The sequence below is a fragment of the Vulpes vulpes genome, chromosome 11 (assembly GCF_048418805.1).
Source record: "Vulpes vulpes isolate BD-2025 chromosome 11, VulVul3, whole genome shotgun sequence".
In the NCBI taxonomy this organism is placed as follows: Eukaryota; Metazoa; Chordata; class Mammalia; order Carnivora; family Canidae; genus Vulpes; species Vulpes vulpes.
This window is the reverse complement of record NC_132790.1, coordinates 88,936,401-88,952,506: the sequence shown is the minus strand read 5'-3', so window position 1 is coordinate 88,952,506 and position 16,106 is coordinate 88,936,401. Positions and strand designations below refer to the sequence as shown.

At 34.9% G+C, this 16,106-nt stretch overlaps 1 protein-coding gene across 2 annotated transcripts in view; it reads right to left on the bottom strand.

The window, feature by feature from the left end:
- PLS1 (plastin 1) overlaps window positions 1-16,106 on the bottom strand; it is a 103,427-nt gene that overhangs the window by 9,787 nt on the left and 77,534 nt on the right. For both annotated transcript variants that reach the window (XR_011995295.1, XM_026018555.2), the window contains exons 9-12: window positions 15,896-15,991; window positions 12,754-12,946; window positions 8,113-8,191; window positions 2,679-2,793 (exon numbers count right to left, since the gene is read on the bottom strand). Coding sequence is in view for 1 of the 2 variants with exons in the window: in XM_026018555.2 (XP_025874340.1) it covers window positions 2,679-2,793; window positions 8,113-8,191; window positions 12,754-12,946; window positions 15,896-15,991 (483 nt within the window). In the remaining variant the exon portion in view is untranslated. The remainder of the gene's footprint in view (window positions 1-2,678; window positions 2,794-8,112; window positions 8,192-12,753; window positions 12,947-15,895; window positions 15,992-16,106) is intronic.

The following is a 16,106-nucleotide window of genomic DNA, read 5'->3' as shown; positions in this document are numbered from 1 at the left end:
TTATGTGTAAAATGTGTTTCAATAAAAGACCATCTGTTTTATAGTTAGACCAAAATTCCTAAGGGGAATGATGGTGAGGAGGGTGCTCAGGGTTACTAGAGGTCTAAGATGTTGATATGACCAGCAATGAAAGGGTACCTGGAAATGGATGCTAACATAAGGAAAATGATGTGTTCTATTTTTTGAGCAACAGTTGATTCCAAATTTGGCAAAACTTCTAAGATCTGGAGAGGTACCAAACTAGAGAAAGAATAAGAAATTCAGCGCTAGAGATAAGCTGTGTTTATGGTACTACTTAACACTCTAAAAATGGATCTGCTCTCTGAGGAAGTAAATATAGAAAGTTAAGAGCAGTGGGCCAAGAACTGAGCCTTGGAAATTCCTAGAGTTGTCAGGCTAAAAAAACAAAAACTTGTGAAAGTTAAGAATAAACACAAAGCAAGAAAAAAATTGGAGAGTGCAGTTTCATAGAGTTAACAGGAGAAATGAAGATCAAACACTTCAAATGCTGTGGGGAAAAGTGAAGCTTAGATCATTTGTAAAATAGAGAAAAACTACATAAAAGGATACAGGTTTCAAGTGAAAAGAAATACTGAAGAAATAATGAAGAAAGACTATTTAAGTGGTGCAATTTTATGAACTTTACAAAGGAAGCAAAATGATGTCTGCTTATGAATGCCCAAAGCCTATAAAATAAGCCTCTGTGATACTGTCATGAAAGTACTGCTTCATTTTTTTAAAATCTTGAATTTAAACCTTTAATATCCCAGAAAAAAAAATAAAAAAATAATATCTTTAATATCTTGAGGCCTTATGTTTCATCCTATAAACAGCTGGTATTTGTTGAAACATTTTACATATGATTCACTTGTAACATCTCATATTAAAATTCCAAATAAAATGAGTGGTTTAATTTTTGTTTTGCTGTTAGATTTTGCATCTGCTTACTCCTAAAGGAACTAGAAAAAGAACAAAGCCCATAGTTAGTAGAAGAAAGGAAAATAATAAAGAGAAAAGCAGAAATAAATGAAATATGAGGCTTTAAAAAAAACTATAGAAAAGATTAAGGAAACCAAGAGTTGGTCTTCGAAAAGATAAACAAAATTGATGAACCTTTATCCAGACTCATCAAGAAGAAAAGAGAGAGGACTCAAATAAAATCAGAAATGAAAGAGAAATAACTGACAGGTGAATTCTACCAAACATTTAAAGAAGAGTTAATACCTATTCTTCTGAAACTAGTCCAAAAAATAGAAAAAGACAAGTGTTGGTAAAGATGTTGAGAAAAAGGAATGCTTGTGTACTGTTGGTGGGACTGTATATTGGTACAGCCACTGTGAACATAGTATGGAGGTTCTTCAAAATATTAAAAATAAAAATACCGTACAATCCAGTAATTCCAGTACTGGTATTTACAAAAAAAAAAAAAAAAAAGCGGAAGCACCAATTCAAAAAGATCCATGCACTCTGGTGTTTACTGCAACACTATTTACAATAGCCAAGATATGGAAGCAACCCAGTGTCCACTGATAGACAAATGGATAAATATGTATACACAATGGAATATTACTTGGCCATAACAAAGAATGAGATCTTGTTATTTGTGACAACATGGATGGACCTAGAGAATATTAATGCTAAGTGAAATAAGTCGGACAGTGAGGACAAATACCATATGATTTCACATATATGTGGAATCTAAAAAAAAACAAGCAAAAAGAAGCAGAAACAGACCCATAAATACAGAGAACTGGTGTTTGCAGAGGGGAAGAGTGAGGAATGGATAAAATGGATTAAAGAAAGTGGGAAGTGCAGGCTTCCAGTTATGGAATCATCATCATTCATCTGCCAGATATTCTCCCACCAACTGTAATCAAGTCACTGCCCTGCTCAAAAACGTTTAATGGCTTTCCATTACTTCTAGTTTAAAACACAAGCTTTTTAATCTGACAGTCAAGATTCTCAATATCTGGCTCCAGCTGAAATTTTTAATGTTCATACTCACTTCTTACCTCTGGGAATCTTCTGCTATAGGCAACATTCCCAGAAATGCGTTTTATATTTTCCCATCACTATTCCTTTTCCTGATCTTTAGCACCCCCCTCCAGTGTTCTTTCTCAAATTCTCACTCAAATACTACCTCCTGCATGAAGCCTCTCAAGATAAGTGCAGGCTGTTGCCTTTTCTTCCTTAGAACTCATAATCATTTCTGTGTACACTGTACTATATTATAGCTGTTTGTACATATATCTAATGTTTTTAGGCTTCTTGAGGACCGACTCCGTGTCTTGTGCTATTTTATATCCTGCATTGCACTGTACAAGTAGTAGGTAATCAATAAATATCTGTCAAAAGATATTAACACATAACCAGTAAAGATTTGGCAAGTTCTGATGATTATAAAACAGGGATGAATTTATGATGCACCTCAAAGAACATTAAGGACTAAAACCTGTTAAAGACAAAAACAGTTAATATAAAGTATCTGACTGGGTGAACTGTCTTCATCTTTCCAAACATTTATTAAAGCCCATTTATAAAAGGGCTATGAAGTGTAACACATTTTGGTTTAAATCAGAATCATGGGGACAGACCACACATTACTAAGCTTTATGAAACTCCAAATCCTCTGTTTTATATTAGAACAATAACATATCCTTAGTGGTTATCTCATCCACCTTCTTCATGTTCCCTCCAAGAGCAGGATAAGGAGGTTTGTTGACACGGCTCCACTTGACTGGCACACGGATCATTTCATAGAGCTGAAAGATCACTAAAGCATCTGCAAGGTCACTAAAACAAGAGGAAAAGATGGTGAAGGAGGAGGAAATTTTATTAAGCACAATGAAGATAGGCTTAGGTCTTCAAAAATACTACAGGGTCATTTAATGCTTAAAAACTGACAGGACAAGGGCACCTAGGTGGCTCGGTTAAGTGACCAATTCATGATTTAGGTGCAGGTCATGATCCCATAGGTCATGAGACTGAGCCCCATGTCCAGCTCTGTACTCAGAACACTCAGCGGGGAATCTGCTTGAAATTCTCTCCCTCTGCCGCTCCCCCATCCCCACCCCCACTCACACTCACTCATTCTCTGAAATTGATAAATCTGAAAAAAATGACATCATTTAACCCAGGACTTTTTTCTTTTTCTTTTTCAAATTTTTATTTAAATTCTAGTTAGGTTTAAAAAAAAATAAATTCTAGTTAGGTAACATACAGTGTAATATTGCTTTCAGGAGTAGAATTCACTGGTTGACCCAGAACTTCTAATCTAGGAATCTGTCCAAAATTTTTTTTTGTTTACAAAGTTATATGTACAAAGACATTCATTGCCACACTATTCATAAATGTGGAAGCAACTTAAATGCCTGGTACTAGGGGGCTGTTGAATAAACCATCCATACCAGAGACTCCTGGTCCACCATATGAAATAAGGTAGATCTCTATGTACTTACATGAAAAGCTTTACAAACATACTATGTTTAAAAAAGCAAATGGCAGAACAGTGCATACAGTTAACTATGTATAAAATTTATTTTCAAATTTGAGAGTATTTAAATACCTATATATGCTATGGACTGTTAATAGCAATATCTCTAGGCAGGGAAAAAAGAAGTAAGGGAGATGTAGGGGAAGTATTATCATGTTTTAATTTATTCTATGAATGTACATACTTCCTGAAACTTCTACAGTGAGAATAAATTCATGTATTATGTATGTATTAGGATTTTCTTAAACTTTTTAAAAATCCTACAAAAATCACAATAGCCACAAAGTAGGCAGCTGTTCATGTTAAATAATGAGAGTTAAACGGAAGGAATTTATGAGCAAGTAGGCGTTATTGAAGTAAGAATAGTATTACTTTGGATTCAGAAAAACACATTCTTCTGAGATGCTCAAAGTATATCCGTTGAGTCTGTTCTCAATTTTGTATGCTAAGGACATAAAGCAACAGCAACTGATTTTTAAAACTGCTAGCTCTATGATGTATTATGTGGCTTTTCTCCCTCAACAGCTTGTTCACTAAGTTGTTTTACTAAGATTCAGGTGAAATTTACTTTGCAACTCTGAGCATACACCTTATGGCAATGAAGGGAACTGGGCCCTGTGCTGAGTGATGGAAAGATAAAGTCTATTTTGAAGGCAATTAAGAGCTGACTGGGTTATCTATAAAAGCACATGGAAAATTTTGTATAAAAATATTACTAAACCATTGGTATTGGTTCTGAATTTGTCTTTTTTACTTTAAATGACTCATTCTTATTTCTATTTAGTAAAGTATTATTATTCATGTTTTGCAAATAGGGAAACTGAAGCCCAGAAAGTTGAAATGATTTCCAGAGAATTCAAGATGCAGTCCTGAACCAACCTGTCATAGAAAAAGTCCAGGACTAATAGTTCTTCAAATATATTAAATAACTTGTGTAGGGGAAAGAATTTTCATTTAAAATCAATCTAAATTATGCTATTGCTTTGGTTTGCTTTAGATTTGGTGTACTGCAGGAGAGGAGTTAAAATAACTTAGGGTTGGGGTAACTGGGTGGCTCAGCTGGTTAAGTATCTGCCTTCGGCTCAGGTCATTATTCCACAGTCCTGGGATCCAGCCCCGCATTGGGCTTCTAGCTCAGTCGGGAGTCTGCTTCTCCCTCACCCTTTCCCTCCCCCCTCAACTTGTGTGTGTGCGTGCACTCTCTCTTCCTCTCTCAAATAAACAAAATCTTTTTAAAAAAATAAGTAACTTAGAATATGATCCAGACACAAATTCATGGACACATGGTTCTGGTGCCAGCTAGACCTCTGGCTATTGCTTTTCTATATATGATAGTCCCCTTGAGGGTTATGTTGAGGATATTCTGAATTCCCTTTTCCAAAATAAAATTACATATATCTAGAAGTCCTGTGCTATCATTTCAGGGTCCATGTAACTACATATAATCTTTAAAAAAATGTGGTCAATTCTCTTCTCCACTCTCAACTATAGGGAACTCTAGTGATTGTGACATTTATGAAAAAGTTACCATGAGTCTCAACAAATCTTAATCCCCTACTTTTAAGTCTACTTTGTAATTTAAAAAGAAATTTACTTTGAAATTTACATGCTCAATGTAAGAAAAGCACAGACACATATTAAGTCACTAAGATTAAAAGTAAGTCTTCTCAATGGCCAACATGCACATGAGAAAATGCTCTGCATCACTTGCCATCAGGGAAATACAAATCAAAACCACAATGAGATACCACCTCACACCAGTGAGAATGGGGAAAATTAACAAGGCAGGAAACAACAAATGTTAGAGAGGATGCGGAGAAAGGGGAACCCTCTTACACTGTTGGTGGGAATGTGAACTGGTGCAGCCACTCTGGAAAACTGTGTGGAGGTTCCTCAAAGAGTTAAAAATAGACCTGCCCTACGACCCAGCAATTGCACTGTTGGGGATTTACCCCAAAGATTCAGATGCAATGAAACGTCGGGACACCTGCACCCCGATGTTTCTATCAGCAATGGCCACAATAGCCAAACTGTGGAAGGAGCCTCAGTGTCCATCGAAAGATGAATGGATAAAGAAGATGTGGTTTATGTATACAATGGAATATTACTCAGCAATTAGAAACGACAAATACCCACCATTTGCTTCAACGTGGATGGAACTGGAGGGTATTATGCTGAGTGAAATAAGTCAATCGGAGAAGGACAAACAGTGTATGTTCTCATTCATTTGGGGAATATGAATAATAGTGAAAGGGACTATAAAGGAAGGGAAAAGAAATGTTGGGAAATATCAGGAAGGGAGACAGAACATAAAGACTCCTAACTCGGGGAAACGAACTAGGGGTGGTGGAAGGGGAGGAGGGCGGGTGTTGGAGGGGAATGGGTGACGGGCACTGAGGTGGACACTTGACGGGATGAGCACTGGGTGTTTTTCTGTATGTTGGTAAATTGAACACCAATAAAAATTAATTAAAAAAAAAAAAAGTAAGTCTTCTCATTACTCTCCATCCTACTACCCAGGGTGCATACACTTTGGTATTCATCCCTCTGGGTTTTTAAAAATATTATATACAAATGTGTACACTCCATTTTTTTTCTTGCAAGATAAGAAAGCAGGGTATTTTTTTTTTATTTTTAAAAGATTTTATTTATTTGAGAGAGAGAGAGAGAGCATGAGCAGCAGGAAGAGGTAGAGGGAGAAGCAGAGTCCCTGCTGAGCAGGGAGCCCAATGTGGGACTCCATTCCAGGGCTCTGGGATCATGACCTGAGCTGACAAAAGACACTTAGCCAACTGAGCCACCCAGGTACCCAAGGAAGCAGTTTAATCCCAACATTTTTTGTGCTATAAATGCTTGTATTAAGAAAAAAAGGTCAAGTAGACAACTTTAACCATTACACCACAAGGAACTAGAAAAAGAAGAAATTTATCTGAAATTTAGTAGAGGAAGGAAATAACAAAGAAAAGTCAGAAATAAAACAGAGACCAGAATAAACAATAACATAACACTGAAAGTAATGACCAGTTTTAAAAAAAATTGGCAATGCTTTGTATTCTCAATTTTAAATTAAAAAAATGGAATCATACTAGACCTATTCTTCTTTTTGTTAAAAATATTTATTTTATATATATAGAGAGAGGGAGCAGGCACAGGGATGAGGGTGCAGGGGGAGAGAGAATCTTAAGTAGACTCCCTGCTGAATGTGGAGCTCCACACAAGGGCTCAATCTCATGACCCTGAGATCACAACCTGAACTGAAACCAAGAGTCAGGTGCTTAACCAACTGTACCACCCAGGTGCCCCTAACCTATTGGTCTTTTCTATCAAGTATATATTATAGACATTCCTTCACATTATTCTATAAAATTCTTATCCCCTCCTCACACCAAGTATTTGATTCCTTTACTGCCCTGCTACTATAATGAGAGTTCCAGTCTAAATGATACATATCTCTGTCATCTAGCTGGAATTTATACACTTTTGGTTTTTTTTAAACAGTTTAGTGCATCCCTTATTTTAAGTATTTATTTATTTTAAATATTTATTTATTTGAGAGACAGCACACACAATGACGGAGGGAGAGAGAGTCCCAAGCAGACTCTGCACACTAAACGCAGAGTTCTAGGCGGGGTTCAATCCCGCGTATGTGAGATTATGACTTGAGCCAAAACCAAGAGTTGGCCGCTTAACCGACTGAGCCACCTAGGTGCCCCAAGGAATTTATAGACTTTTAAAAAGTTCATCAAATATTAGTCTATCACATCAAAACAAGTTACCTAAGGTGGTACTGATTTTGATTTTAAACCATAATTTGAATATACACCAAGAAGCAGAAATTACTGTATCATAAATCCTCAACTAGCCAATGACTTGGTCTTTTGTAGCAATAGACTTAAATTCATAATTAAATAATAACTTAGTTATTTGTAAATTATTAATATACAATTAGCTAAAGCTGTGTTCTTTTCCATTTTTAAAGGCAGGTTGGTAGATAATATAATAGAAAAGGAAGGTTTCCTTTTACCCAAACCTAAAATGACACATTGTTAGTACTACCAGACAGCACAGAAAATTATTCAGTAAAATACTTTCTTAGTCCTACCAATATTGATAATGTGTTGTCATTTTTAAACAAGAAAGAATAAGATAAATTACAATTACTGACGGAAAGCAAATTATTTATACAAGTTAGAAAAAAATTGCAACAAATTATGAGATAATTGAGAGATCTGGGCAAAATAAAGTGTGAATTTTCATTTAAAATATTGATATAATGATAAGAACAGTTTATAAAATATTACTATTCTTCTAATCTGTTATCGTTGAAATAATTTATTATTTTTCTGATCAATTATAAAAGAATAGGATAGATTATCTTTACCAAATTGGTTATTTATATCATCAAAAATTATAACTAATACTATTATATTCTGATCTTTTTAAATAATACTATTCTTTAAAAATCCATTGTATTGCCAATCTCCAGCATTCTGAAATTGTAAATGTTGGTTTAAATTTTTGTGATTTTTAGAAAATGTACTAATATAAACATACCTATGGTTTGAAACTAGAAAAGTTAGACTCTGGTCATAAACCTAAAACACAATTAAGACATTTACCTGTACAGATGATTGATGTATGGGTTGACCCCCAAGGAATTCATCCAGTTCCGAAATGTCCTTTCTTCCTTGCTCTCTCCTAGAGTGGACACAAGTTCATACTGATGATTCAGGACAAAAGGCATCAAGAAATATATTTTAAACCATCCTGGCAGGTACAAACCAGCCATACATACTTTGCTGTGGTTTCTGCGATACTATAATCTTTCAGGGGGAGAAGTCAGTCTTATTGCCAAAGTCTCTTTTCCCTTCTCTGCCTAGAAGGCCTCCATTTGCTCTAAATTTTTCTATCTAGAGTCCTTTCTTTGATGCCAGTGAACCACTGAGTTCTGGGCTTCTCTGTCCAAAAAATAACAGAGAAACTTATATGGTCATGTCTGTAGTTATGATTACATGCAAAAGGGGCTGGCTAAAAATTAATGAAACAAAATCTTTTAGCAGTCAGGTAACATTAGCATAGTAAACCAAAAGAAAAGCTGTGCTCTTCCCAATGCAGTGTTTCTAAATCTGTACAGGTTTTGGTTTTACAGGAAAATTTCTGGGCACACAAACCTACATTTTAATTAAGCCAAACAGCAATGAAGGGGAGAGAGGATTACAGGTAATATAAAAATAAGCAGTGAAGGGATATAACTATTTTACAGGTTTCCTGAGTTTATTTTAGATTGTCACTATTGAAAACATATAAGGGAACACGACACATACACAGGATGCTAAGAGAAAGACATCTTATCCTATTAAGTCCCTAGACCTCAAAAGATCACCTCAGTAAGAAACTCCTGCAGGCACTGTTATTTAACCCATGATTACTTAACCTTCCTGAGCATTCCCTATAAGCAGTACTTATACCACCTATAAAGAAAATGTGGGCTAAGAGCCAGGTGAACTCTCCTTGCCATTTCTGCCTTCCAGTCATCCCTTAGATTAGAAATAGTCCTAAGCGACTATGTAGTAGTATTTGTTTTCAGCAAAGATAGGGGACAGTGGAATGGCCTAACCTACATCTCATCATCAGACGCCTGAAAAACTGAAACATTTACACTTCTCATCACTTCTAAACTATAGGCAAATTCAGATCACTCCCTAACTTTGACTCTTGTGGGATTCCCAGGATAATTAGGCATCTAAATCTATAACCATCTGAGCTCCAGGGACCCATTCCTATAGAGCCATCTCTGCAATCATCTTCAGACTAAATGCCATAGATAGTATAATCATGGACAGCCAAAAGAGAAACCAAGCCTTGTAAAATCTAAAGGATTCAAGTTTTTTGTGCAGATGCTCAGGAAATAATCTGTCAGCTGTATTTTCATTTGATTTTCTATGCTAATACCTAAGGCATTCCCAGAATCTACTTTAATTCTTGCTCTATCATATTATATAGCCAATATAATTTCTTAAATTTTATTCCCTCTGGTCTGCATAAAAGGTAACTAACCAGTCTGTTCTACCTGCCACTATCACTTTATGATAACCTATTTGAAAACCCTTTTAAAAAGAAATAAACTAAATATTCCTAGAAATCATGCTTGCCTGTTTGTAGGAGTTATTAAACAAGTGCAAATGAAATGTCTGAACTTTCCCCAAAGTGACATAAATAAAGTGTACTATCATCAACAGTTTGATGCATGTGACCTGGATTTACCTTTTAGTTATTTCTGTATTACAATATGCAATAGATTTTTCTCTAGTAATTAGAAAAATTTTACATTATTTCCTTCTGGGAAAATCCAAGTTGTGTTTTAAAATTACAAACATTGATAGTGTAACAATAGCCTAATTTTTAATTGAATTAAGATCCAAAATCTGCTGTATCTGAAGATACAACAAATAATATTTTAAAAGACACTAGTATTTTACTGAGTTCTGAAACTGTTATAAGCTTCAGGGGTTCATATTTCTTCCCATGTTCCAAATGATTATATTATTATTTTAATTTTTGATGCCTGGAAAGTAAAATAGATTATGTAAGTAAGCATTTATTTATCTAATACCATTTCAAGTTGTCTTGGTAAATAAATGCTCAAAGCCAGAAGCAGTATGCATTTGTGCCAGAGCCATGGTAAAGCACTAGAAAAACATATGTATTCCAGATTGTAAGTGCTGTCTGTATTCGAGACAACTGAAGCAATCTTAGAAGTAAAACGTTCATTGCCGATATAAAAGGCAGAAAAAACTATAGAACATTTCATTTTCAGGGCCAAACTGATAACTGCAAATGACAAAAGTTTCAGAAAAAAATAACGAATATACTATAAGTAAACTACTAAGAGGAAAGAGAAGGAACTAACATATATTTAACACTCACTAAATGTGCTAAGTGATGTTTTCCTTTTTCCAACCTATTACTGAGCACATACTGTATGCTAAATTCTTTCATTCATGAAAGGTCATTTTAACTTGCTCTGTAACTCTTCAAAATTAGTATTATTAATCTTGTTTTATAGATGAGAAAACCAAAGCTCAGAGAAGTCACTCAGATACTAAATAGTGGACCCATAATTTGAACAAAGTGTATGTATTTTCTATCACCACAAATGAATTCTGAGATGGCCTCTCTACACATAGCCCATATATTTGGCTCAATTTAATCTGAAGGTTTTATATTTAGTTGGGCTTTTAATTTTCTCTAATTCCATACAGATAAAATTCTTTGCCAGTGAGGACATGAATATAGGATATAATACAGTTAAGCTTTGAATTTCATAAGGATCTATAAAAACAGATTTACAGAGGAAAAATTCCAATGACAGTCAAAGTGAAATACATTTTTGGCAGATGTATCAGGATATACATATGTTCTAAATAAAGATGATTGATAAATATTTCCCATAATATCTTCTTATATAAATAGAATACTAATGGAAATATTTAGCAATCCTATTCACACTGAAAAATTCCAAAAGCATGCTGAACACTAGCAAAATAATTCAAACATGACAAATAAGAGAGCGAGCAAGTTGGAAAAGATATCTAGCAAGAATCCAGTGACTATAAAAAGCAGATCATTTTTAATATGCCACTCTAAACAATGCCTTCTATTGTAAGATACAGAAGGATTTTGAAATTTTCCAGACTGATAAAAACTTAGTCTTCCTTTTTAATTTTTTTAAAAGTTCTAATCGCTCATCCCCAATTTCTCTGCTGAAAAATCTGCACTTTTATCTGTCTTCCCTCTCAAAATCTATGTAGAGAATATAGTCTTTATTTTACTGGGCCTCAGGAAGAGTGAATTGAATTAATCATATTCTTTAAAGAACATATTTGTTAAATCTGAAACTTCTTTCATTAATCAAGAAGATGCAATTATCAAACTGTCAAGGACACTGGAACTCTGGTTGTGGCAGTCAAAGAAAAGATCATGAAACGGATTTCTCATTCTATTCCCCTCCCAGGGAAGAAAGGGAGTAAAGGCAGGTGATGGTGAGAGAATGGACATTCTCTTGCCTGCCAAGAAGGATCCCTATTTGAAGACTGCCTTCTCCAAACCAGGGCAACTACTGAGAATATTTTAGGATGGGCCCCTACCTCTGACTGCTGCCATTGTTTTTCCCTTTAGTTTTGATACTAACGTGGGATAGGTATGTGTGTGAAAGTGTGAGAACAGAAAAGAAGAGAAGGCTAAGAGACAAAGATAAGGAGAAAGAAATAGATAGCAAGAATGTTTTTGTTGTTATGACGATTCATATATCATAAGCTTCAATGACATTCAAGAAATGTAACATAGCTAAGGAATACAAAATAACCTATGTTATTGAACCTAAATAGATCCTTCCAAAGATTATGAGTGATATAAGTTTGCTTATTCATAGGAGAGGGATAAGGGCTTTACATCATTAAGTCCAATTGTCAAAACTGATTACAGCTACAATATCCCATTATTTTAGAAGGCAAATTTGGTGCAGAGTTTACATAATCAAGCCTTGCTGTGCTATTCTAAGTAAGTTTCATTTGTGTTTCTTCCTTGTCATTCTTTAGGCATATTAAGACAGAAAGAACACAGCATGAACAATGCAAAAAATAAATCAACCCAGATAGAAGGAATAAATGGTACTAATAAAAAGAACGTTCAGAATGAATATATTTATAGAGTATAGAAAAGTACTAAATACAGTACCTACATTAGGAGGGGTCAAATCTGCATTTCACGAAGCAAAATAGGAAAGTATTATAAATTACGAGACAGATAACAATAGCCCACACACAACAAGACAAGTAATGAATATTAAAATTTTTTTTCATGTGCATTAAAAACATTAGAAAGAGAACAATACTGGAGTCAAACTGTAGCTTTCAAAGGAGAAGAAAAAGCTACAAAATGATTATTTTTTCCAATAGGTAATTCATTGTCCATATTGGTGGTGGAGTTATGTTATGTGGTCATTTAAGAGACTATTTTAAATGTATGATAGTTTTCACTAAATTCTGATGGAGAAATGACAGACAAGTAAGATTTACCCCAGCATTCTCTTTTAACCAAATCAACAACCACTTTCCTTAATACAAACTTTTTAATGGATGCACATGCCTACACACAGTCAACTGCATCTCCCACCACAATCCCCTACCACTGACAGTGAAGAAGGTCAATACCACAAGAAGATACATACAGTGAAGCAATTAAAGGCAGAAAGAACATACCTTCCAATAAATTAATATCGATGTCATTATCAGGCTTGTGTAGGCATGGGTATGTGTTAAAGAGATTAGCTACAAAAGCTAAATTAAGTTTAGGATTGCCTGAAACCACATCTGCAGGAGTAACAAACTGTCTGCAGCCCAGTTTATCTGCTTCTTGAAGCATGAATCCAGCACGCTTCAGGTCATTTTTCTCCTAAACAACAAAATAAAATAAAAATGGTCAAGATTAAACTTTTGATTGCTTTTAAACATGTATATCAATAAAAAATTATGCCAATCACTCTTCTGGAAATATATTAAATGATAGATCAAAATAAGGTCAGAACATGCAGAAATTCCAAATCAACTTCTCTGACTTTTCTTGCTGGAGATCAGAAGAATATTTCACTCTCACTGCTGAAATACTCAACAAAACTCTCAAATTTCTTATTAGTTCCTACTGGTCAAATTATAGATAATTTGGTCAAGGCCATATATTAGAATACCTTCTGGCTAAGAGGCTTAGTTGTCTCACCCATTCTATTATGAATATTTCCAGTAGACTCTTTTCTCAATGAAAAACAAGTTGGGATACAAATTAAAAAATATTAAAATCAGAAGAACAGCACTTTTTACAAGTGCAAAATCCTGGAAAGAAACCAAATACTTGCAAAAAGGAAAGAAGACGAATAAACTGTTATATTTACACAGTGACATACAACAATGTGAATGATTCTTAGTGATATATGTTCAAAATAAGTACCAGGAATTTAAGTACAATAAGCTTTATGTGAAATTAGAAAGTAAAGTCAAAACTTTAATTTCGTAAGGGATATATCTCATTGAAAGAAAACTATATAAAAAGAGGAGCAAAAGAACAACGAACATAGGATTGAAGATGGTGACTGTCACATTAACGTGAGGCAAAAAGAACAGGGAAGGAGAGAGCTAAATGTAAATTAGTGTCAAAGTCTTAGCTTTCTTGTTGGATTGACAGCTCATATGGACTTGTTACAATTTTAGAGCAAACAAATACAAATAAAACTAAATAAAAAGAGGGATGTGCATGGACTCATGATGAGAGTATATTGTGACCAAGAATCAGGACTTATCTCATTTTGTGCACCAGTTACAAAAAAAGTAAAAATGTAAATGAAGCCAGAGAAAGCAATAGGTTCAATGCTACTAAACAATAAAAAGTTCCTAACATAGACATGAACAAATTATATATAACATATGGACCTTATTCAGATCTTAATTCAGATAAACTACAAAAAGAAAATCTGACATTTAAGAAGCAATTGGAAATGTCAATATTGACTAAATATTTTGATGATATTACAGATTACTGAGGTTTTTTTTTTGTATTTTTAGGTATGATAAGGTATTATGGTTATATTTTTAAGTTTTTTTTTTTAATTTTTTAATTTTTATTTATTTATGATAGTCACAGAGAGAGAGAGGCAGAGACACAGGCGGAGGGAGAAGCAGGCTCCATGCACCGGGAGCCTGATGTGGGATTCGATCCCGGGTCTCCAGGATCGCGCCCTGGGCCAAAGGCAGGCGCCAAACCGCTGCGCCACCCAGGGATCCCTTATGGTTATATTTTTAAAGTTTCTTTAAGAAATACACATTGGGGGCAGCCCGGGTGGCTCAGCAGTTTAGCGCCGTCTTCGGCCCAGGGCCTGATCCTGGAGACCTGGGATCGAGTCCCGCGTTGGGCTTCCTGCATGGAGCCTGCCTCTCCCTTTGCCTGTGTCTCTGCCCCCCGCCCCCGCGTCTCAAGAATAAATAAATGGAATCTTTGAAAAAAAAAAAAAAAAAAGGAAATAGACATTGAAATACTTATTGATGAAATGATATTGATGTCTAAGATTTGCTTCAAAATAACAGGGGATAGAAAGGAAGGTGATAAATGAATAAAGATTGACTATGAGTTGATAGTTATTGAGCCTGGAGAATGAGCACAGGGTAGTTCATTATACTGAGTTTGTTCATTTTTTCATTATGTTTGAAATTTTCTGTTTTTTTTAAGTTCCTAATTTTTTGATTCAAACTAATTTGCAAACTTTGCAGTTCTTCAATACTTTCTCAAATGTTTAATTGTAATTATATAAAATTAATTTGTAGTGACTCAGTTTACCTTTAAAACTATTATGGATAAAAAATAAAACTATTATGGATGTTGCACTTTAAGTACTTAACTATAGTCTGATCAGATTTTAATGCTTAAATAGAACTATCCCAGTATTTACAACTTATGCTAAAAACTGGGGTTCCTGGGTTAGATAGGTCAGGATCTCTGTCAGTACTTCCTACACTATAAATAAACACTAGGAATTGCCATCTTTTATTTTGTATATTTCTGAATGTAAGCTGGAATAACTAATAATCAGTTGCTTAGCAATCTAATAATGGTTTGTTGCTCCCTTTCCTAGCATACAATGACAGTCACAAAAGCACCCTCTTGAGTTCCAGTTATATTGCACCAGGAAAAAGTGGATGTAGGGTTGATTCCACACACATTCAAGATCAGAATTCTGTAATTCCCTCTCTTCAGTTATGACAGCCAGATGGCTTAGCATGGAGATTTGAAGCCTAGGGCATGAAAAAAACTTCTGAAGAACAACGGGCCAAGGTTTACTTTTTTTTTTTTTTTTTAAGATTTTATTTATTTATTCATGAGAGACACACAGAGAGAGAGAGGCAGAGACACAGGCAGAAGGAGAAGCAGGCTCCACGCAGGGAGCCCCACATGGGACTCGATTCTGGGTCTCCAGGATCAGGCCCTGGGCTGAAGGTGGCGCTAAACCGCTGAGCCACCCGGGCTGCCCAGGGCCAAGGTTTAATGAAGAGCTAAGGACTCCATTAGGCAATGCTGCCTGTAGAGAACTACACTCTAAATTGGACCTTACTCACTAGTCAAATTCATAGAGATAGAAAGTACAACAGTGGTTACCGGTGACTTGGGGGAGAAGGGAATAGGGTGTTATTGTTTATTAGGTACAGATTTCACTATGGGATGATGAAAAGTTCTGGAGATGGATAGTAGTGATGGTTGCATACAATGCAAATGTACTTAATGCCAATGAACTGTACACTTAAACATGGTTATGTAAATTTTACTTAAATAAAAAAATTTTTAATTGAAAACAGTACTTACATTAAATCCTGAAAGGTCGATGGTAATGGCAGGTTCATCACCCTGGTCACCTTTAGGTGCAATCTGATTAAGCAGATGGAAATAGGCTCTTGAATCCTTCAAGGAAAGAAATGAAATAGAATTCTTAAAATGAATAAAATCATCATTTGATTTAGGAAAATAATACTCAAACCTCTAACTGAAGAAATCGTCCTCATCTTAATGAATAATT